This window comes from Leptonychotes weddellii, chromosome 10 (genome assembly GCF_054177405.1).
Source record: "Leptonychotes weddellii isolate Sample4059 chromosome 10, ASM5417740v2, whole genome shotgun sequence".
Taxonomy (NCBI): domain Eukaryota; kingdom Metazoa; phylum Chordata; class Mammalia; order Carnivora; family Phocidae; genus Leptonychotes; species Leptonychotes weddellii.
Genome location: NC_138378.1, coordinates 95067855 through 95091919, shown reverse-complemented (window position 1 = coordinate 95091919; position 24065 = coordinate 95067855). Strand labels below are relative to the sequence as shown.

Genomic DNA, 24065 nt, shown 5'->3' with positions numbered 1-24065 from the left:
TCCTCCGGACTGAAGTCACCTCTGCTTTCCTTGAACTTCTGGAGCCCTTTGTACTTTGTTCACATGTGATTCGTGCCCTGTCTAGTTCCATGGAGCGTCAGAGGCTGCCCTTCTCCCCAGAGCACCCAGCACCAGCACCACCAGCAGCCTTGTTTCAGTGGCATTTGTGTGCACTCTCCCTCCTCCTCACTAAATTCTGACTCCTCGCACCATCTCGTCTCCCTGAGTCCCCCCCTCCCCGCCCTAGTGCCTAACACCGTGCTTGGCACCAGCAAATAATGTCTGTAGAATAAATGGATTTGAAATAAAGCAGAGAAAGTGATTCAAACTCCGAGAGAAACTTCACAAGCCTTCTCTCCCTCAGAGCCCCAGTCCCTGTGTTCTTCCAGCTGGATTCTGCCATTCTCCTTTTGCCTAGTGCTCACATTTCTCTCTCTCCTGCACCCACCTCAAGGAGACTCTCCGGCCTCTCTCCACTCTTCAAATCCTGGCCCTCCTCTTCCCAAACATCTTCCCCTGAACCTCTTCATGGACCATACACTGCTGGGATGTTTTACCTCTCAGTAAGAGGGGAAGACTGAGGCTTTTCTTTATCCATATCCCTTCAACACCAAGTATGGGAGCGGGTAGGTACTCTCAGCTCTGTAGAGGCCTGTTTTTTTTGGGGGGGCGGATTTGTTTGTTTTTTTTAAAGGAAACAGTGAATCTAGCAAAAACTGACAGTACATCTGTTCTCAGGGGACATCTGACTAAAAAGCGCCACCTGCTTGAGCCCCAGGGAAGGGGGATGGTTTAATTTAGAGAAGCATCTCTTCTCTTTCAAGACATAGCTGGTGGCTTTGCCAGGCCAAGCAGAGAGCTCCAACTCTTTATGAGAAAGACTCTCAGCCCCTCCAGAGCCTGAAAACTGTGTCTCTTCAACCTGGCTGCCCCTGAGACACACACACACACACGCACACACACACCTGGGGTGAGCCTTCCTCAGAGGAGCCAAGATCACAGGGAGAAGTGGCCATTGGAGGATCCTCAGAACCACCTGCTCACGCCTCACCCAGGAGACTATGAGAATTTCCCATCATGCTCTTCTCATCTTTGTCTCCTTGTATCTGTCCCTGCTCTATGGCTGGGCCTGCTTACTGGCTCAGAGGCGGCTTCCCAGCTTCGCCCGGTCCCTGCCGGCCTCTGCATCCCATACCGATGTACCGATGTGGTCTGCTTTACCCCCAGGGTCTGTCATGCTGGAAGCGGGCGGCTACTGGAGGTGTACACAACCCAGCCTGGGGTCCAGTTTTACACAGGCAACTTCCTGGATGGCGCTCTGAAGGGCAAGGGTGGAGCAGTCTATCCCAAGCACTCTGGTTTCTGCCTCGAGACCCAGAACTGGCCTGATGCCGTCAATCAGGTAAAGCTCCAGCCCGGCTTCTCAGTGGTGTTGTGCCCAAGGTCACACTGTATGACAGAGGTCACGACACTCAGGTCTGTGTGAATCACAAGTCCACAGGGTTCTCTTCTCCCAGTCATGATAAGGAAACCTTTAGCCAAGTTACTAACATAGCATTTATGTATTTTTTAATCTATTTTGTGCCTTCAAAGCCTTTATTCAGTTCAATGTTGCCCCTTATCGATACCTGCTCATCTTCTGCAACCATACTTTTTTGAGGGGTGGGGTGCAGAAGGGGAGGGAGAAGGGGAATCCTAAGCAGCACGGAGCCCGACACAGGGCTCGATCTCACAACCCTGGAATCATGACCTGAGCCAAAACCGAGAGTCAGACGCCTAACTGACTGAGCCACCCACAACCTGCAACCACACTTTTCAAATGATCCCATCTTCTCTTCCTATTTGCTTACTGATGACTTCTTTTTCTAGCTGCTGCCTAGAGTAGTGCTGCCCAAAGCACCAGCTCTGCAGCTTGCACCACAATGTAAATTGATACACGGCCTCCTTCATCGGGAAAGTCCTGCTGTGACAACGTGCTCAGTGATGTGGCTCGAGTTCTCTCTCAGTGCAAACCAATAGTAAACAGTTGTTACCCTGGCAGCTGGTTCTAGAGACCAGTCCAGAGCCATCCTGAATGGTGAAGGGTGCAGCTGGGCTGGCAAGTGTAACCTGTCCTCTTTTTCCCTTCACAGCCCCACTTCCCTCCTGTGCTGCTGAGGCCTGGGGACGAGTATGACCACACCACTTGGTTCAAGTTTTCTGTGGCTTGAGGAAGTGTGAAGACGTGACCTCTTCCAGGGCCAGGCTGGGAGCCCCTTCAGCAGCCTGTCTCCTGCCCAGAGAGGCGACAGAGGCTTTACAAGTGATCCTGTGATGAAAGCCATGTGAAGGGTAGCTTCATAGTAGTGAGTCTGAGTATCGATTTTCTTTCCCAGTGACTGGCTCCAGGTCAGCTCTAATGAGCAGCTCTCCGCTCTGTGTAGTTAAGAGGACCCACCCACTAATATCATCACCTAAGCCCGACCCTAGCCCAGAAGGGGTGTCCACGCCCCTTGTACTGTGTTGGCTCCGTCTCTCCACCCTACCTTTCTCTGATTCTACTTTCTTTCCTTTTCCTGTCCTCCCCCTCTGCCTCCTCAAACCACCTCGCCCCTCCTGTGCAGCACTTCGGATTCAGTCGCATTAGCTCCTGCACCATGCTGGCAGATGGACCAGTCTGCCTTGAGAAGGTAGGAGATGACAGAGGGAGGGAGCCGGGGCTTCAGGAGGGTAAATGACCCTCATAAAAACACACAGCTGGGGACAATTTTAGCCAGGACTTGACATCAGGTCATGCACATTCAAGTCCCCTTCTTTGCTTCCATTTCAGTCTGCCAGGGCATTCGCAGGGTCACTGATGGGGCAAGCGGGGGTCTGACCCTCCTCTCTTTGGGCCCGCCTTTCTTCCCAGATTCACGTTTATATGAGTCTGAGTTTGAGTTTAGCTGTCTTAAAGATGTCACTTAAAGGGCCAGGTCAAAATATCCAGAAAGAATCTGTGATTTTGATTTTCTGCCTTTGGGGTTGAGAAAGTCCCAGCCGAGCCAAGGCATGGGAAGCCAGCAAGCCACCGGAGACTGGAGCTGTGTTAGTGTGGAGACAGGGCCTCACCTGAGGGCTGCACATTGCACCTGGAGCAAAATGTCGTGTTATGTAGATGAGCCCGGGGCTCCCCCCTTTCCTGAACAATTGAATTACCAGTTATGGGTTTGGTTGGTGGTTGGTTTAGGTTTTTAAAGGAATGTACCTTTTACTTTTGTATACTAGCAGCCCGTTGAAATAAAACCAAAAGCTGCACCTTCGGAAGACTCCCCGTGTCTTCACTCATTTTTAAATCTGTCAGACACGGACTTTTGGGAAATTGACCGAGTATATGGTGTGTTCTGGATTCCACTGTGCTCTCCAGTCCAAGCACCAGCATCTTCCTAGAAGAAAGCCACCTAACTGGCCACCTGTTGAGCTTCCCATACTCCCTCTTTCTTAGCAACAACAATAAATCAAGAATAGTGATCATTTTTTAATTCATGTCATCATGGATTTTCCAGATACCTATTGTGTCCACAGTTCTCTGCTGAGTCTTTTAAGGAATTCAGGAAGTAATGTCTAAGATAGAGTGTATTCCCTCAGGGATCTGTCAGTCTCTCTGGGGAAGACAAGACTAATAGTGACAATAAGGTGATGTAGAATTGCACCAGGATGGACCAAACCCTGAGCACTAACTTTGCTACTGGCATTTACTACATGGGCAAACAATCTAATTTCACTTGGCCTCAATTTTTCTCACCTGTGAGGCAAAGGGATCAGACTTAAAATATCTGGAAGGTAAATCTATGTCTGCAGGGCTACAACGAAAACTGGCCACTAGTCAAATTCTTTTTCCACAGGCCCTCCCTATGCCGTAACAAAGGACCTGAGAAGGTGGACAGCCAATGATTAAGCCAGCCAGAGCCTGAGGGCTAGGAGCTGTGGTCCGTTTCTCTTCCCGGTTGGGCTTGAGCAGGCGGTGGAGGTCTAACTACATTACTGTTTAGAGCTTCCATCACACATCCTTCTTCTAAGGCCCTCTGGACAATTCTTACGCTGTTACCATCTTGCCAGGATTCTCCTCCTTAATGGCTCATCTTCATTTTATTGATTGCCAAAAGTATGATTGGAGAAATTATTTCATCTGACCCTTACAACCTGTAATGAGGTAGCAAAATCCTCATTAAAAACAAGAGGTCACTAGTTGGAGAAAGTAATAGTGCCAGAAGTGGCAGATTTAGAACACAAACCCTTCAATAAGAAACCCAATGTTTAGGACGCCTGGGTGGCTCAGTCAGTTAATCATCTGCCTTCGGCTCAGGTCATGATCCCAGGATCCTGGGATCGAGTCCCATGTCGGGCTCTCCGCTCCGCGGGAAGCCTGCTTCTCCCTCTCCCTCTGCCTGCCGCTCCCCCTGCTTGTGCTCTCTCTGCCAAATAAATAAAAATCTTTAATAAAAAATAAAAATTTAAGTCTGCAAAGTGAGGGGGGAGACATATTTAAAAAAATATATTTCGGGGCGCCTGGGTGGCTCAGTCGTTAAGCATCTGCCTTCGGCTCAGGTCATGATCCCAGGGTCCTGGGATCGAGCCCCGCATCGGGCTCCCTGCTCTGCAGGAAACCTGCTTCTCCCTCTTCTACTCCCCCTGCTTGTGTTCCCTCTCTCGCTGTGTCTCTCTCTGTCAAATAAATAAATAAAATCTTAGAAAATATATATATATATATTTCAAATTTATAGAAAAGTTGCAACAACAGTAGAAAAATTTCCATACTCCCCTCACTCAGAGATCCCATTCAAATTTCAGCACCTGTCTCAATGTCCTTCTTGGCAAAAGGGTTCAAACCAGGAGCACAGATTGTACTTGTTTCTTCAGTTTCCTTCAATCCGGCACAATTCCTCAGTTCTCCCTTGACTTGACCTTTACGACTTTCATATTTTTGAGGGTTGCAGGAAAGCTATTTTATACAATGTGCTTCCATTAGGATTTGTCTGGTGTTTCTTCCTGATCAGATTGGTGTCATACATCTTTCGCAGGAGTATCACTGAAATAATGCTGTTCTTCATGCTGCAGCCTCTCAGGTAATGCCAAGTTCCGGGTGTGGCCTCTCACCAGCTACCAATACATACTTTAGCCAAGGGGCCTCAGAAATGAAATATTAAACTAATTGCAACCTATCTACTAGTTTCATTAATTGTTCAATGCAGGGTTGTAATATTCTAGGTGCCAGAAATCATTCGGGAAACCCTAGAGAAGAAAGAAAAAGAATATTTTCTTTTTTTTTTTCTAAAGATTTTATTTATTTATTCATGAGAGAGAGAGAGAGGCAGAGGGAGGAGCAGGCTCCCAAGGAGCAGGGAGTCCGATGCAGGACTCGATCCCAGGACCCTGAGATCATGACCCGAGCCGAAGGCAGACGCTCAACCATCTGAGCCACCCAGGTGCCCGAAAAAGAATATTTTCTTATTCAGAAGGAAACATAACAACTACAAATTAGTTCCCAATTTGGTGGCTTCTAGGTTTGACATTACATTTATTACCCAAGTATAGTTGACCCTTGAGCAATGCAGGGGTTTGGGACATCAACCCCCATGCAGTCAAAAATCCACGTATAACTTTTGACTCACCAAAACTTAACTACTAATAGCCTATTGTTGACCGAAAGCTGTACCATAACATATAAACAGTTGATTAACACATATTTTGCATGTTACATGTATTATATATTATATTCTTACAGTAAAATAAGCTAGAGAAAAGAAAATGTTATTAAGAGAGTTGTAAGAGAAAATACATGTAAGGTACTGAACTGTAAAAAACCCACACATATGTGCACCTGTTCAAACCCATGTTGTTCAGCCGGACTTTGTTTTCCTCTGTTCTAAAGAATTGTCTTTAAAAAGAAAATAATTACAAAGAAAGAATAAAGTAACATCTTCCACTCATTAAAAAAAATAATTAAGGGCGCCTGGGTGGCTCAGTTGGTTAAGCGACTGCCTTCGGCTCAGGTCATGATCCTGGAGTCCCGGGATCGAGTCCCATGTCGGGCTCCTTGCTTAGCAGGGGGTCTGCTTCTCCCTCTGACCCTCCCCCCTCTCATGCTCTCTCTCTCTCATTCTCTCTCTCAAATAAATAAATAAAATCTTTAAAAATAATAATAATAATAATTAAAAAAATTAAAAATAAATAAATAGGGCACCTGGGTGGCTCAATCAGTTGAACGTCTGACTCTTGATTCCGGCTCAGGTCATGATCTCAGGGTCGTGGGATCCAGCCCCACATCCAGGCTCCTAACTTAGCGCAATGTCTGGTTATCCCTCTCCTTCTGCTTCTCCCCCAATGTGCTCTCTCTCTTTAATATATAAGTAAATAAATCAAAACAAAAACAAAACAAATAAATAAGAGTTACTTAGCCCCAGTAAGGATATGCACCTTTGGGGCAGTTGGAGGAAGATACTGGTAATTAATTGTTTTTATGAAAGACAATAAAAAGGCTAACTATACGTCAAACAACAAATCTGATGAGAGTAAAATCTTAGAGAAATTGATGTTTTGTGGTAGCAACCAATCTATCCCTTTTTATAAAATACACACATAAAAGAGAACTTTGATTTTCCTGAGAAAAGACCTTCTATATGAGACACGTAGAGTGTGACAACATGTAAGCTTGATTGTGGCATTTGACGACGAACTCACTGAAGGTGTCAGCAAGAAACAAAACTTTACAGTCTAATAACAGGACAATTGTAGCTCATGTGAGATGGTGAAGACAAACATGGTATTCAATATGAAAAACACCACACAACCACAGGTCTATGAAAATGCAAATACCCACTAAAATGCAACACAACCTACCCCACCCCCACAAGAATAAGTCTCCAGGCCTCCAGGACTCCATGCCTTCTTTACCATACAGCCCCCTACCCACAACCAGACTAGTGCTATTATTCTGAGTTCTGACCCTTCACAGGTGAGCCTATCACTGACCTTAGTTCAATGATCTATGGATTCCTGTTTCAAATTCTTAGAATATAAGTTCTTATCATTAGCTGTGGGATTTTCATTTTTCCAGTTCCCAGACATTTTGCCTAACCAGGTAAGATGTGATACTAAACAACTACACAGACATCGCTGTAAAGACCAAACTAAGATGGCATACTGTGGAGTTTGAACTGTTGTGACCGCTAGGTAACCAATGACCGTCTAATCTCAAAGGACTAAAGGAAGTTAGTGTCGATGAATACAAGGATGGTTCGTGAAGAGTAGAGCGTGAAAGAATACAGAACTACCAGCAGAAGACAGAAGGGAGACACAGCACATACCTCCTGTTCCTTAGCCAGTTCCCATTATCAGTCGTAACCATTTTAAACAATTGGATCACCAGTTTGCCGTGGGCTATTTAGATAATTTTGGTAGGAGTGCAATCCTTTTCCAATTGAGGCATTTATCTTTTTCAAGTTTCAACTTCTCCAATTATTCAAAACATAATTCAAGTCTCAGATGCTTTGGGTAGCACTTCCACCTATAGCCCAGGAAGGAGGTCAGCAAATCCTCTCCTCAAAAAAGCAACTATTATGCTGAACAAACAACTTTGCTGCTCTGGAAACTGGCCAAAAGCATACAACAATCTGAGATGTGTTTATGTTTGGACAACTGCAGACTTTGTGCAGGGACTGTGGGAGACTGTGGCATTTTTGCCTGGAGCTGCTCCCACCCTCCTCCTCCCCCAGCTCAGTCACTGTGGAGGTTCTGCCAGAGCAAAAGAGAACGTGTGGGCCAGCAGGCTGCTGTGGCTGAAGGGGTTGTTCACTCAATTTGGAGCAGCGGGTGATACCAATACCCAACATTTTTATCAATGATCTCATTGCTATGCAAGCAGGGACAGCTGACAGCTCTACTAGCCTGACCCTGCATTCTGGTTGGAAAATGCAGATTTCGGGATGATCAGAGGCTGTGCACATGCATAGCAGAGACCAGGGAGGGTCCAAGCTGTACACTCCTGGCCAACTCTGAGGCTGCATGCACGTGCACAGGAAATTAAAAGGGGTTCAGCAAAAAGTAAAAGCCAGGACAGACTTGAAAACAGCCCAAACACTGAATTCACTCCCCATCTAAAACAGATCCATCAGCAAAGGGCAGAAATCTGACTGGTTGGGGTTTCTTAGCACCACTAAGCTATGCAGACACAGGGCAACCCCCTAGAAAGCTAAACTTAAAAATAAACACAAGAATGTTTTTATTTTTTATTTTTTAAAGATTGTATTTATTTATTTGACAGAGAGAGATGCAGCGAGAGAGGGAACATAAGCAGGGGGAGTGAGAGAGGGAGAAGCAGGCTTCCCGTGGAGCAGGGAGACCGATGTGGGGCTCCATCCCAGGACCCTGGGATCGTGACCTGAGCCGAAGGCAGACGCTTAACGACTGAGCCACCCAGGCACCCCAAGAATGTTTTTAAAAATAACCAAAAAGTTGAATAGAGATAGATTATAAAAAAAGAACCAAGTGAAAATTGTAGGGTTGAAATGTACAATAACACATGAAATAACACTAGAGAAGCTAAGATTTGAGATGACAGGAGAAAAAAAATAAGTGAACCTGAAGATAAATCAATAGAAATCATCAATCTGAAAAATAGAGAAAACAGAACAGGGACACCTGGGTGGCTCAGTTGGTTAAACATCTGCCTTCGGCTCAGGTCATGATCTCAGGGTCCCCGGATCGAGTCCCACGTGTCCGCTTCTCCCTCTCCCTCTGCCTGCCGCTCCCCCCTGCTTGTGTGTGCTCTCTCAAGTAAGTAAATAAGATCTTAAAAAAGAGGAAAACAGGGGTGCCTGGGTGGCTCAGTCGGTTAAGCATCTGCCTTCAGCTCAGGTCATGATCCCAGGGTCCTGGGATCGAGCCCCACATCGGGCTCCCTGCTCAGCGGAGAGCCTGCTTCTCCCTCTCCCTCTGCCTGCCTCTCGGCCTACCTGTACTCTCTATCTCTCTGTCAAATAAATAAAATATTTAAAAAAAAAGGAAAACAGAACAGAACCTCGGAGACCTGTAAGACATCAAGCACATCAACTCATGTGTGAGGGTCCAAAAAGGAGAGGACGCGCTCTGTCTCCACAGTGCCATGGCACCTGTGAAAAAGCTTATGGTGAAGCGGGGGCAAAAAAAAGGAACCCTTGACCGCACCCCCTCTGTAGAGGATGGAATCATGGACGCTGCCAATTTTGAGCAGTTTCTGCAAGAGAGAAAGTCTCAGTGGAGTCTCAGTGGAGGGGTTGTAACCATCTAAAGGAGCAAGAGCAAGATTACTGTGACCTCTGAGGTGCCTTTTTCCAAAAGGTATTTGAAATATCTCACCAAAAAATATTTGAAGAATAATAATCTATGTGATTGGTTACACATAGTTGCTAACAGCAAAGAGAGTTACAAATTGCATTACTTCCAGATTAACCAGGATGAGGAAGAGGAGGATTAAAACTCATTTATCTGGAATATTTTATATGAGTTCTTGAATAAAACTTGAGAACCAAAAAACAAAACAAAACAAACAAACAAACAAAAAACAAAACAAAAAGAAGAGGAAGCAGTCAGAAAAATATTTCAAAAAATAATGGCAAAAACTCTCAAATTTGACAAAAACCATTAATCGATACAACCAAGAAGCTCAAATAACTCCAACAAGAGAATACAAAAAGATCCCCACCTAGATACGTAATATTTAAACTACTGAATGCCAAAAAACAAAGACAATTTGAAAGCAAGAGAAAAAGGACTCATTACTACAGGGGACCACCAATACAATTAACATGTAACTTCTCATCTGAAACAGTGGAGTCCAGGAAGCAGCAGAATGACATAGTCAAAGTGCTTAAAAACCAAGGATTCCATATCCCCAAAACTACCATTCAAAAGCAAAGATGAAATGAAAACATTCCCAGATAAAGAATTAGAGAATTCATTGCTAGCAGACCTGCCTTGCCAGAAATACTAGAGGAAGTCCTTCATGCTAAAAGGAAATTAAGATGGCAACATGAATCCTTGGAAAGAAAGAAGAATATCAGATATAGTAAATTTATGGGTAACAAAAAGGGCCTGTGTATTTTCTCATCTCTTTTTTAAAAGACATAAGACTGTATATAAAGCAAAAATTATGACACTGTATCACTGAGTTTATAATACCTACAGCACATGGGAAGGAAATCCAGGAAAAGGAAATACATTGGAGCAAAATTTCTGTATTTTACCAGAATATTAATGTGAAGTAGATTGTGATAAATGAAGATATAACAACTAAGGAAATAACTCACAAATATAGTAAAAAATAAAATCAAGAGGAATTAAAATGATACACCAAAAAAACAATACAAAAGAAGGCAGGTACAAGAGAAAGAGGGGAAAGAAGGCAGGAAACATATAGAAAACAACAAAAATGGGAAATACAAAAAAAAATGGGAATTGTAAATCCAACCGTATCAATGGTTGTGTTAACTGTAGATGGCTTAAATACCCCAAAAGGCAGTTTTGTCAGACTGAAATTAAAAAGCAAGATATAGCAACTAACTATATGCACCAATAGGCTGAAACTAAGTGGATGGAAAAAATGTGCCATACAAAACAGTCATCAATAGAGAGCTGGAGGGGCGCCTGGGTGGCTCAGTTGGTTGGACGTCTGCCTTCAGCTCAGGTCATGGTCTTGGTGTCCTGGGTTTGAGCCCTGCATCAGGCTCCCCACTTGGCAGGGAGTCTGCTTCTCCCTCTCCCTCTGCCTGCCATTCCCCCCTGCTTGTGCTCTCTTTCTGTGTCAAATATATAAATAAAATCTTAAAAAAAAAATAGAGCTGGAGTGGCTATATTACTATCAGACAAAGTAGACTTTAAAACAAGAAATAGGGCGCCTGGGTGGCTCAGTTGGTTAAGTGACTGCCTTCGGCTCAGGTCATGATCCTGGAGTCCCGGGATCGAGTCCCACATCAGGCTCCCTGCTCGGCAGGGAGTCTGCTTCTCCCTCTGACCCTCCCCCCCTCATGCTCTCTCTCTCTCATTCTCTCTCTCTCTCTCAAATAAATAAATAAAATCTTTAAAAAATAAATAAATAAAAATAAAATAAAACAAGAAATATTCATAGAGACAAAAATACTTTATAATAAAAGCATCATCATATCAGAAAGATACAATTATAAATGTATGTATGCAGCTAGAAGAGCCGTAGATGCTTTGAAGCAATAATTGTGACCAGAGGCTACTCAGTGTTGGGTAAAACCAATAGTTCTAGTAAATACTGCTTCAAATTTCCTGAACAGCATGTTAACTTTCTTTTAGATGAATATTTCTCTGAGCACAGTGACCTCTGCTGGTATTTATATAAATTAAAATGCAGTTTCTACCATTTTCATAGAAAGGTTCTACCAGGGGCGCCTGGGTGGCTCGGATGGTTAAGCCTCTGCCTTCGGTTCAGGTCATGATCTCCAGGTCCTGGGATCGTGCCCCACACCGAGCCCCACATCAGGCTTCCAGCTCAGCAGGGAGTCTGCTCCTCCCTCTCCCTCTGCCTCTCCCCCACTCATGCTATCTATCTGTCTCAAATGAATAAATTCTTAAAAAGAAAGAAAGAAAGAAAGAAAGAAAGAAAGAAAGAAAGAGAAAGGTTCCATTCCAGCATAAGGTCATTTGCTCAGAGAAAGGATCAGAGAAACATAAAGAATACATATTAGAACCTTCCTTTGAATCACATGAGTATTGCAAACTGTATTATAATAGTGATAAGCCAGGCCAATCCGTCCAGTAACTAGTGAACTAGGTGGGCCATTACTACCCCCAACTGCAATATTCTGGTTATGTATTAGAATCACCAGGAAGATTTTTAGAATATTAATGCTCAGGCATCACCCTCAGCAATTTTGACTTCATTGGAATGTTTCTAAGGCTTCTGGGTGATCCTAATATGTAACTAGGGAAAACCACCGCCCTAGAGTAAAAGCTTTCACTAATATTCTAAGTGCATAAATGTTTAGCTAGAATTTGCCCCGTAGCTTCATGAAGCACTTCCTCAAGAACGAGTCACAGAGAAACAACCTTCCCAGACCAACAGTGTGTCTCGGTGAGACTGTTGCAACCCTACCATAACAGCACCTAAGATTTTCAGAAAGAATTATATGGAAGATCGTGAACAGTTGAAGACAAATGTCTAAACCAGGGGTGGCAAACATTTTCGGTAAATGGTTTTGTGATTTACAATCTGTCACAATTACTCAACTCTGCCACTGTAACACAAGAAGTCAAGAGATGATAGGTAAACAAATGAGCCTTGGCTGCGTTCCAGTAAAACTTTATGGATGCTGCAATTTGAATTTCATATAATTTTCATGTCATTAAGTATTACTACACTTTTAATTTTTTCAACCACATAAAAATGTAGAAACCATCTTAGCTCATTAGCTGTATGAAAACAGCAGTGGGCCAGATTTGGCCTGTGGGCCATCATTTCCTAAATCCTGGTCTCAACAGCCTGCACTCTGAAAGAATATAAACATTAAAGCATAGTATAACCATACTTAGTTAAAGAAGGCAGTATGTTCTTATTATAGGAGCCCAGGAACTCTGGTGATGGTTGTTTTGACAATGACTGAGATAAACTAGCCCATCTAACTTTACCTCTGCCATATATATTTTCTTTACAGCCGGATTTTTTATTCTTGGCATTGAACAGATTCATTTTCTATAATCCAGATTTCTTCAAGATATGCTACAACCCAAAATAAAAACTAACAGGTCTTCCTATAGGATCACATTCAGCCTCCTGCAAGCTTTGGTTACCGAGAACCACCCAGGGAATCTGCAGAGAACTGGATAGGATTATAGGATATAACCTTAGGCAGCTGATAGTCATATGAAATGGCTGCTGTTGGTCCAATGACGTTATGTTTCTCACATGGGATAGGCGGACTCATCTGGGCTCACCAGCTCTTGGAGTGGTAGGTAAGTCTCCACCCTTCTCAGAGAACTGTCTGCACAGAAATTTTCCACACCCTTTCTGAGGAGAACTCTTGGGAGTTTAAGCCAAATGAGAAAAAACCCTTGCACTAGAGCTGCAGAGTGGAGCTGGACATTAACAGCGGCCTATGGATCCAGATCCTCTGCAGGCAGAGTCAGACAGGGTCAGAGTCAGTCTTAGAGGTAGCTGGAAGGAAATGGGAACTTTTCATTGAAATGGGGATTATAAAGGTCTCAGACAAGAGAGGAGGTTCCCATTTTATATGCTTGGTGTAATAGGTTAGAATTCATTCATTCATCCATTAACTAACTTTTCCCTCATCAAGTACTAGGCAGTGAGGAAATGGAATAAGGCCTGGTACATGCTGTCCCAATTAGACTTTTGGCAGCATACCTACAGAAAAGTAAATAGGCAATTACAGTGTGAATAGGAATCCGACTATAGAAGTTTACAGTGTTGAGAGCAAGGGAACGTCAACCAGACTTTTGAATATGTGGAAACTTTCCAGAATAGGGGGAAAATATGCATTCTGCCACAATTAAAAAAAAACTATGCTGAGACACCGTTTTCCAACTCAAGATTGGTAAAATTAACAAGTGACAGCCCACCATGTTACACAAGGTGTACCACGTAGACAATAGGAGAGAAACAGACATATACCTAGTCACCGGGGCAAACTAACAATATCTAGCAAAAATATAAATGCACATATCCTTTGACCAGCAATTCAACTTCTAGGGATTATCCAAGATATGCAGGGTCACATGTAATGTATTGTGCAAGGTGATTGATTCACTACAGCATTGTTACAGTTAATTAGAAACAACCCTCCTACCAGGTGATAAGAAACTGATTCAGTTCCTGTTAACTCCGCTCAAAAATGCTCAGTGGAAAAAAAGCAAGCACTCTCCAAAGTATACAAGGTCCTGTATCATCTATGTCCTACAGCCCTCTCCCTTCCTATGCCATCTTTTCCCGTTTCTCGCTTCTGTTCACTTCATAGTGGCCTCCTTACCCAACTGAAAACTCTTCAGGGCCTTCACAGTTACTGTGCCCTCTGCCCAGAGCTGATGTACCTTACTCCCTCACTTGCACAAATGTCACCATCAGAGGCCTTCCTTAGATACCCTTTACTCAACACCAACCAACTCCCTCTCTCTCCCCCAGCTTCATGGTTGCGCATATACGTTATTACCCACCTGTTTGTTCATTTGTCTCTCCAGAACTTAAGCTCCATGAAGACAGACTTTGTTCACCTGTTTTCCAAGGCTAGCAGTACCTGGCACATTGAAGGGGCACAAAAGTTACCTGCATAAATTATGCAATATCCAGGAACTAAATAGTATGCAACATAAAAAAAATGAGGAAGTGCCATTTTTACCTACATAAAAGAACTCCAAAATGTTAAGTGAGAAAAACAAGGTCTATCTCTTTCATGTTAAAAGGAAAAAGAAAATATCTATGTACATTTCCTCAGGCTATATAATTGGTAACAGTGGTTACCTTTGGGGAGAGAACTGTGCCGCTGAGTTAGGGGTAGGGAGCCTTCTTACTGTATACACTTTGAATATATATTACCAAGTCAAAAAATGAAATAAAATGGAAAATAAGTTGGGCCAATGGCCTATGGGAAAGGGAAAAAGCACTCGATCTGAGAACTGGCCTTGAGGGCGTTAACAGTTAATTGGCTACTGCCTTCCACATGCTTGTTATCCTTCTATCCAGCATCTTTTCTTCATTATGACTGGAAAGAAAATAGCCGAATTATTAGCAATGGCATAATCTACAATGGGTAGAATCATAGATTGTATTTTCTGATTTTCCCATATGGTTTTGTTTTAAAGGGGCCATAAGGTGCTTTATTGATTAGAAAAGTAAGGGCTTTGGGTGGCTGGGTGGCTCAGTCGGTTGAGCATCTGCCTTCGGCTCAGGTCATGATCCCAGAGTCCTGGGATCAAGCCCCGCATCAGGCTCCCTGCTCAGCGGAGAGCCTGCTTCTCCCTCTCCCTCTGCTGCTCTGCCTGCTTGTGCTGTCAAAATAAATAAAATCCTTAAAAAAAAAAAAAGGGCTTTGGAATGGTATGTAGGATTCAAACGTTTCCTACCTCCTAACAGGATAATAGCACAGCATTAATCTTTCTGAACCCATTTCCTCTTCTGCGAGATGGGGTTAACAGCACTATTGTTGTGGGCATTGACAAAATGTCCTTTGGTATTTTTACTAGAATGGTAACAGGAAACCCCTAAGGTGTGGGAAAAGTAACCTATCTGGCTTTAAAGCTGCCTACTGGTGTTTCCCTGCCACCGTCCCTTAAGATAATTCTGGATAGAACAGCTTTAATACTACCATACCTTAAACCTAGGCACCTGCACCCATTTCTTTGGCTTGTCACCAGTTTTCACCACCCTCCAAATACTCCAAGACCAGCCAGGCCCCTAGTATGTCTTTCCAGCTATGCAATTATTTACATCGAGGTTGTACAGCCCTCCCTTCCAAAGGCCTCCAAATATCGGTTGCTCAAGAAGAGCCAGATCTAATGAATTCTTTGCTATTACTCTTCACTCTGATTACTCCTTGCCAAGCTGTTAAGAGCTCCCACTTCCTTTTAATATTATCTTGGAAATCACCATGCTCTTTAGACTTCAAGATAGGCTACACAAAGGAGAAATCACAATCCCATACCACCATTCATTTAACCAATTCTCAGTTTGATGGTGTTTCCAAACTCCCTCAGATTTCCTTCATCCTTAGGAGGGAACATGGCAAGGTGGTAGGACCTCTTTCACTCAATACTTAGCCTAGCTCCAAGTCCAAAGGAAAACTATCACCGTGAAGTCAGGGGTATGCATTACCTAGCTTTCAACACCTCTCGGTAGGTGAGAGGACCAAAATAAGATTTTATGTCCAAAGTACGGTGTCTGATGTGTTTAATTAGCTACCAGGTAGTGCCAGGTTTAAAATTTAGAAGGAATGAGCCTAGACTAGCACTTATCCGGTCACATAAATTTAGCATTCCTAACATCTTCAACTGTAAACAAAAGTACACTGCATCAAAGTGTTATCATCTTAAGATGTATACTAATCACAGAAGTAGTTGCTGTCAAGCACGTGAAAGGTACTAACCTAGATACCCAGCATTCCCTTTCTCATTAAGGGCAAATCTTTCTGTGCTCGTTTCTTAAACCCGTTTTTGCCCCTACCCTCCTCTATATCCTTCTCATCCTTTTGTACTAATCTCTAGGATGCTGCTAGCAATCCATCCCCAAGCTACACGTAATTCCTACTCTTGGCTCAGAACTCCCACTTCCAAAAATTGATATCAGGATTGTTTGTTCTCTGCAGATTTATTAAGTGAACTTATCTTTATATAATACAGAACAATTAAAGCTGACCAAGTGGAACAAATAAGCCTGCCAATTATACAGCTTTACACCATTATAATTCAGCCAGTTGTCAAAATTCTGAAAACAAAGCATCCAATCTTTCAACGCACTAGTGATCAGACCAAATGAAATTTGACGCAGACCAGTATTCTGCTTTTTTGCACCAATGCTAATGAACACCTGGTAAAAGCTTGACCAGAAAACTCAAAATTAACTACTATTGCCCTACTAAAGATAAAGTCTCAATAAAGAATCTACTGGCTATATTCTAAGATCTACCAGATGCTACCAAAACAACTACATAAGGTGTTGCTAAATGTAGGTGAGATTTACAAAACTGCTTGAGTCTCATTAACATTTCTGGTTGACATCTTTAATTACTTTTGCACCAGCCTGGCAAAATAAGATGTTGGTAGTCAGAAACTGAAAAACCTAGATTGGGAATTAACAGATCTCTGCTCAGAATATGGCAATCCATTTCAAGAGACAGATTATCCGGACTGGGAAATTTTGCAAAGCTGGTTTACATGAAGATGTTTTGTCCAAACTCAGACAATTCCTCAAACATGCAAAAGTTGTGGTATAAAATGTTGAAAAAACAAAACAACATTGGGTAGAACTTAATAAAATCAGGAGTTCTAGTTTGACACCATCCCATCTAATAGCCTGAAAACCTCAGTTACTATACTTAACTAAATAGCCTTCGGAATCACTGGTCCCTCTAGGTTGACAGATTGAGATTAGAGCTTGGTATCTAACACCACCAACTCCAAAAGATTAACGTAGGAACTTGTCATACACACTTATGCTATTAAGGGAACTTGAGTTCTTATCTCACCCAAAGCTCTAAGGATAAAAAGGAATTTTCAAAGTGTATGTATACTACAGCTAATGACGTTGACGACTCAACACCATTAAACTTTGAAATGTTAAGTCTGTATGAATATGGTTAATATCAAGGTTTACCCCTGAAGCTTAACAAACTGAATATTAATATTGAACACAAATCAGAAATCTAGTTAGAAACATTTTATTTAAATGTGCCAAATAAAAACCCACATTTTCAGACCATAGGATGTTAATACATTCAACAAAAATTTTATATTATCTTACTGCTGTGAATTTACAGAGTAACAATCCAGATCCATTTTGATTAGATGGTTGAAATACCCTTCCTAGGTTACACTTTGACACCACAAATCCCTTATAATAATGTAAACAAAATAACTTTTCCCTAAAAGGTGAACTTGAGAACTTCAGTCCACTCTTTCAGGACTTGCACTTCTTCGCGGACTTCCTGATGGGGAACGACTAAAAAAAAAAAAAAAAAAAAAAAAATTAAGTTCGGCACTGATTAGTACTTACTGAAATTTACTCTTCTCGTGTACATGTCAGGGCAAAACTCAGTTTCAATAAACTCAAAGGTGGCCAAAAGTACTTCATGGCAGAAAGCTAAAAATCAGAAGATTTACATAAAATCCTTTGTCCCCGCTTAAGATTAGGTTTAATAGCCACCTTGCTATAACTGCGAGAGAACTATTTGAATTCTGGGAGGTTTTTCCTTCATGTGGGTACTTCATTTACCTATCGTCTCATGTGGAGGAAAAAGGTTTCTTAACATGAAATTATACAGTTAAAGGTTCACAGCACTAAACATCTTAATAGTCACCGTAACATTTTACGACTAAATATCTACCAAAAATACAAACTAATGTTGAAGTAGGAAAAGCCATCACCGAAGAAACCTAGTATACAGTAATATATATAGCACCAATTCTCCAAAGAGCTCAAAGCCTGCAAAGTAAGCAGTAAGCAAAACAAATTCTGCAGAGGCCACTTGACAGTTACGATTTGGCAACAAATTATTTAGCTTACCTTCTTTTTGGAGATGGAGATCTGGACTTTGATCGGCTGTCAAAACATGAGAAATTCTATTAAGAAGAAGTACTAACCAATCCCTTTCTTATAATCACAGTATCACGAAATGAACCCCCAAAGTTGCCCTGAGCTTAAAATTAAAAGGTCAGGCCACAATTAAACTGAGAAAGAGCCTTGCAGTTTTTGCAAACAAAAGCCAATCTTCCAACAACTGTTCTTCATAAAATGAGTGAACTGCTTCACTGCATCACAATCTTTACATCTGCTTTAAGCACAATTATCTCAGAATGCTTCTCCATGAGCCCATCAGTTCTAACAAGGCCTCTTCATGTAACCCCAAAGCCAGAACTTCTCACTACAGCTTGACATTTTCTTGTCCAGGAAGTCAGCCACAATAGGCCACGTATAAATGGAAGTTCTAAAGTTTGATTTACTAAGAAGGTACTGCGTTCCACTAACACCTAAGCTTAAAGTTAACACTTGAAATTTCAACAATTCAAAACACTTTGAACTCTTTGGATATTGGTGCCATATAACTAGAAGAGCATTCTTCAGATTTTTACCCTACCTGCTTCGTGGTCGTGAGAGAGACCTGGATCTTGATCTTGACCTCGACCGTGATCTTAATAGAAAGAAAAACAATTATACCAATTAGTTCATAGGAATAATCTCTTTAAACACCTACTGAGCACTTTTATTAGGTAAACTAAGAATAGAGAAACTAAAATTAAGCAAGACACAGGGTGCTTGGCTGACTCAGTAGGTAGTGTGTGACTCTTGATCTCAGGGGTTAGGAGTTAAGAACCCACGCTGGGTGTAAAGATTAAAAAAATTGTTTTGTTTTTTAAAAGATTTTATTATAAAATTGACAGAGAGAGACACAGTGAGAGAGGGAACACAAGAAGAGGGAGAAGCAGGCTTCCCGCTGAGCAGGGAGCCGGATGCAGGGCTCGATCCCAGGACCCTGGGATCATGACCTGAGCCGAAGGCAGACACGTAACGATGAGCCACCCAGGTGCCCCTAAAAGTTTTTTAATGAAGTATTACAAAAAAAACAAAACAAAAAACTAAGCAAGACACAACTCTTTTCTTCTATCGGCCTATGACTGGACAAACGACACTTTCAGTAAGAACCACCACTTCAATTACTTGGTTCTATCATACTCATTGATCTGGATTGATTGTCATAGTTCCTGAAGAGAGGTATGACATTATCTTCGAGCATATAGTATCCAAGAGAAATAAAAAATGGTTTTCATTTAAGACTACTATGGTTTGGTTTATTTTTATCTTAAAGGAATCAAAACAACATCACACAGACCCCTAAACAGAGATTTCAATTCTGCTGGTGGTAAGTGAGTAGAAAGTCACAACTGGGTCTTAAAGACTATTCTTAAGATCATTAACAAGCTTTCGTAGTTCAGGACCATCAATTTGTCATACAAACTAAATCTGGCTCTAAAATACACAAATTGGTGTCCTGCAATGCACTCATCTAGAGAGTCCAAAGCTTTCTCAAGTGCATTAAAATTTTAGAATCCCTGCATTTAGGTTTTGTGCTATTATTTAACTCCCAGTGGCATTCCCTACTAGTGACTCAACTGTAGTATTGTCAACTCTTCATTTTCTAGAATCTTAACCATTTCTATCACCTTTAAAAGACTTCTATAAAAGGAGTAAAAAAAAATAAGGTTCGTAGTTTGATTTTTAATTTCTTACATTTCAGTGTAAGTCTCTGGTTAAAAACAGCCTACATTCACCCACAGGTACACTACTACTGTAAACAACTTCCCATGGTCTCAAATTCACCCATCATTCAAAAAGGGAGAAATTTTTATGTTTCAACTTGCTTCTAAGTATCCTCCTCATTCTTTTTTTTTAAAGATTTTATTTATTTGAGAGAGAGTACACAAGAAGGGGCAGGGTCAGAGGGAGAAACAAGACTCCCCACTGAGCAGGGAGCCCAATGTGGGACTCGATCCTGGGACCCCAGGATCATGACCTGAACCAAAGGCAGTCGCTTAACCAACTAAGCCACCCAGGCACCCTATCCTACTCGTTCTAATGGGCCTCCTTATCAGAGATCCAGAAATTATCACCTTTTAAAGGTAGCATCATTTACCTAGACAGACATAATCTGACTAGAGTTCAATGTCTACCCAGAGTGTTCACTGGAATGACTTGAGGATTTGTGCTTTGGACCATCCTCTACCATAGCCTCTCAAGCCTTTAAAAATCTTTGATTGGGCTTTTCTTTATCTGTATAATTACGGTAATATCCATTTACAGGTCATGTAGAAATTCAACTTTTAGGTCTCAAAAAAATATTTTCTGAAGCAATCCATTTCAATTATGTCTTTAAGACACTCATTGTCTTAAAGTGCAGTCATTAAGACGTGACAATCCAAATACAAATAAGGGAAAAAAAGTGTTACATACTGGAAATACCTCGATCCTTTTATAGAACCAGACCTAGATCGTCTGAGTGAAGCTGATCTTGATCTACGAAGAGACACTGATCTTGATCGTCGTGGAGATGCTGATCTTGATCTAAAACATAAATCCAAGTTTAAGTCTTATGTCCAATTAGTTTATCACTTGTTAAAGCTTAAATTAAGCAGTATTTCTCACCTCCTTCCCCTGCTCCTGCTTCGTGAGCGAGAGTATCGCCTACCCCTGGACCTCGAATGTGATCTAGACCGTGACCTATTTTTTTAAGTTAGAAAAAAACAAAATGTTAGATGGTAACTCGTTTTTAGAGTTTGTGTGCCTCTGCTGAAATCAAATCTCAAAACTATTTAAATTTAGTGTCTCATTTGGAAATAAACTCTGGGCCTATTAGTTTTTTTTTTTTTTTTTTTTTACTACCTAAAAAAAGATTTGTTAAAAGCTGAATTACATCTTAGAATTACATAATATAAAACACTGTAATGTGTATTTAAAATAAACCTTGCAAGTTTGCAGGTCGACCCTCTTTGGCCCATGGTCTAGTAGATCTAGACGATCTAGAAGTATCTATAGCCGATCGCTGCATCTAGATGTTTTCTTCAATCTAACGACGATCAAACTGACAGCCAAATGAGCCAGGTGAGGCTTGATTGACGCAAGAAGATTTTTCTAGTTGGGAATGTGGTCAATCTGGTGTTCCTCTTTCTAAACCGGAGGGGGCCCCAATTGTAAGCCAAATTTACTGTTACGGCGATCACCGTCTCAAATTTTCTGCCCTTTAAAGAATAAGGTGAAGCTAGGTGTAGATGACTCGAGGGGATCTGGCCTCTTATGCTGATCACCTCAAGGTCTAGGAGGATCTTAATTGTCGGATTTGCAAGGCGCCTCAGCATGATATCATAAGGCTCGTGACATTCTGAATCAAGGCGACTGACTCAAACGAAGAAACCTGAAAGGTTTTGACCAGGTTGATTATTAATATATTAACATTTGTTTAATTAAACAAAAATTGTAAAATACACCTGTACAATTAACATTCAAGTTTATAGAAAAATACTAGTTTCTGCCTTGCTAATAAAAAAATTACTTGATTAACTAGTATACCAACCATTCTCTTATTAAAATAAATACCTGCTTCTCCGCCGCCGGCTATAACGATGACAATCATAAGCATAATGTCCCTTTTCGCCACACTCATAGCATCTATCATTGGGATCAAAGGGACGTCGGGCGGGTGGTCTATCAAAACGAGATCTCCGAGGCATGCCTGTTGATAATTCAACTCTCACTCGGGAACCACAAATCACCCTATAAAAGAGAATCAACAAAATTCTAATGCTAAGAATACACATCACTTCTAGATTTAGAACTTTCCAACCACTCTTCTCCCTCACAAACTTCAGCTATCTTTATAAACCCTTCCAAGTCCACCTTTGCGCCCCTTCATATCTTAAATATACAGAATTATGATTAGCTATTTAGTCTCCTCCAGACTACAGAATCCAAGCTTATCACCTAGCTCACTACCCAGCCCACAGGAATATTCTAATAGACGTCAATTTCACAACCAACATCTTTCTTACTTACTTCCCATCCAGGCCTCGCACTGCATCTTCTGCATCTCTAGGATCTTCAAATTCCACAAAGGCAAATCCTGGAGGATTTCTCGCAATCCACACAGTTCTTAAGGGACCATAATAACTGAAAGCCCTTTCTAACTCTCCTTTGCCGGCACCGGTTCCCAGATTACCAACATACACCTTGGTTTCTGTTTAAAAACGCAAATAGAACAATGCATGTTATGCAAAATTTGCCTAAGTCTGACTGAATTCTGTGCCCCAAACAGGCCATCCTTAATCCTGTGCAAAGCACGTTTAATGCTTTATCAAACATTTACTTTAGCCTTAAAACCAGCAAAGCCCATACATTTTGAAAAGCCAGGTGTATGACAAAGATTTTTACATTCTAATAAGGAAACGACCTCCAAAACAGAAGCACAGACACGTGGTAGGATATTCCGAGGCGTGGGGCGGGCTCCGCCCCGGCCCCGCCCCCGAGTCCCGGCAGCCCCGGGCGCGCGGGGAGCGCGCGGGCCGGCAGCGTCGGTAGCGGGCGGGCCCCGGCAGGGGCCGGACCGGGAGAGCGGGGCTGCGCCGGCTCTCGTCCTCCGCGGCAACCGCCCCAGGCGCAGGCTCGCCCAGACTCCAGCTCCCCGCCCCAGAGCCATAAACCGCGCTCGAAAGAGCTAAAAGAGAAAAGAAACCAGCCGCCAGACGAAAAGATTATGTCTCCATTCCCACTCCTCAATTCGACCGATTGTCTGACGAGAATGCGCAGCTCGAAGCTGCCACACTTTTGTTCAGTCTCAAATTCACCCCTGATTTTACGGCTGCGACCACATCTGTCTGCTAAAGTGGCGGGAAAGCGCCAAGGAAATGCGCCACCATGGTCGTCAATGTGCGCAAAATGGCAGCCGAGAGCGGGGGGGGGGGGACGGGGGGGCAGGCGGGCGCCTCGAGGAAGGGCAACAGGGAAACAGTGATCGTGGGCTTGCCTCGGGCTGTGGGGGGAAACGAAATCGCCCAAGAATGAATACGGAACCCACCGCAGACCTGCACCCGCCATCCCCCGGCTGCCCTCGATACCCCGCCCCCGCGGCCTCCGGCTTCGTATGGTGTGCGCCGAAGCCGCCATTACGCACGCGGAATAACCGTCTCCCAACCGCCGCGCCAAACCCCACGGCCTCGCAATACTCACTACATCCACAGCAACGTCCCTTACCGGGCCCTGGCCTCTTACCTCCTCCATACCGCCCGTAACGCGACATGATGATTGGCTCGCGAGCTCGGCTGTTGCAGCTCGCAGAGCCCAGGGAGCGAGGAATACAAAAGCTCCGAAACCTACTCAGTAGCCAACGGTCCCGGCGGCACTACGAGGAAGAGGCTGGGTTCGCGTTTATATATGCGGCGGCTGTGTCTCTCTGCGCATGCGTCATTTCGACGTTCTGCGCGGCACAAAGGAGCTGGGCGGAAACAGTGGAGAAGCGGCGCGGAGGGAACTGAAGAGGCTAAGACGCTAAGCGCGGGCGGAGGGATACGTTTCCATGGGAACGACAGACCTCGCCTGTAAACCTGTGGACTTCCCCGCGGTGTCCCGCCCCCTCCCCTCCCCCTTTTCCTGTACCCTCCTCATTTTCCTCCCCTTCTCCCTCCCCCCTTTCATTTCCCCCAATCTAGGGACCCTCAGCTCTAGTAATCTTACTACAGGTACATTAGACCGGCCTTATGAAAGGCTGTAAAATTTAACCGCTGATGTTGCAGCTGCCGCCGCCTTTCTGCTGGGGGACCTGGCCTAGACTGATAGTCAT

General features: G+C 43.0%; 2 protein-coding genes and 1 pseudogene across 5 annotated transcripts in view; 2 read left to right on the top strand and 1 right to left on the bottom strand.

Annotated features, from left to right (window-relative positions):
• Nucleotides 1-3281, top strand: part of GALM (galactose mutarotase) — a 52395-nt gene extending 49114 nt beyond the window's left edge. The window contains exons 6-7 of the mRNA XM_006745290.3: nt 1228-1402; nt 2133-3281. Coding sequence (XP_006745353.2) covers nt 1228-1402; nt 2133-2210 — 253 coding nt within the window. The 3' untranslated portion in view covers nt 2211-3281. The remainder of the gene's footprint in view (nt 1-1227; nt 1403-2132) is intronic.
• A 2828-nt stretch (nt 3282-6109) lies between these two features.
• LOC145715945 (large ribosomal subunit protein eL22 pseudogene) lies at nt 6110-11590 on the top strand (annotated as a pseudogene).
• A 5796-nt stretch (nt 11591-17386) lies between these two features.
• On the bottom strand, nt 17387-23657 carry SRSF7 (serine and arginine rich splicing factor 7). 4 transcript variants are annotated; one of them, XM_006745286.3, is made up of 8 exons: nt 23498-23657; nt 22286-22466; nt 21830-22006; nt 20882-20956; nt 20690-20800; nt 18819-18872; nt 18248-18283; nt 17387-17683 (listed from the first exon to the last, which is right to left on the bottom strand). In XM_006745286.3, the coding sequence occupies exons 1-8, from the start codon at nt 23523-23525 to the stop codon at nt 17629-17631; spliced, it is 717 nt and encodes a 238-aa protein (XP_006745349.1). In that variant the 5' UTR covers nt 23526-23657; the 3' UTR covers nt 17387-17628. The 4 variants fall into 4 exon arrangements, with proteins under 4 accessions (XP_006745349.1, XP_006745350.1, XP_006745351.1 ...); XM_006745287.3 differs by having other exon boundaries at nt 20699-20800; XM_006745288.3 differs by lacking the exon at nt 18248-18283.
• Between the last annotated feature and the right edge of the window lie 408 nt (nt 23658-24065).

Excerpts from the sequence above, each read along its gene's own strand:
- SRSF7 (XM_006745286.3), bottom strand. The coding sequence starts at position 23,525 with ATGTCGCGTTACGGGCGGTATGGAGGAG. Across the intron at positions 22,007-22,285 it reads GTGCGAGGCCTGGATGGGAA|GGTGATTTGTGGTTCCCGAG; the intron begins GTAAGTAAGAAA and ends TCTCTTTTATAG. Across the intron at positions 17,684-18,247 it reads TCTCCATCTCCAAAAAGAAG|TCGTTCCCCATCAGGAAGTC; the intron begins GTAAGCTAAATA and ends TTTTTTTTTTAG.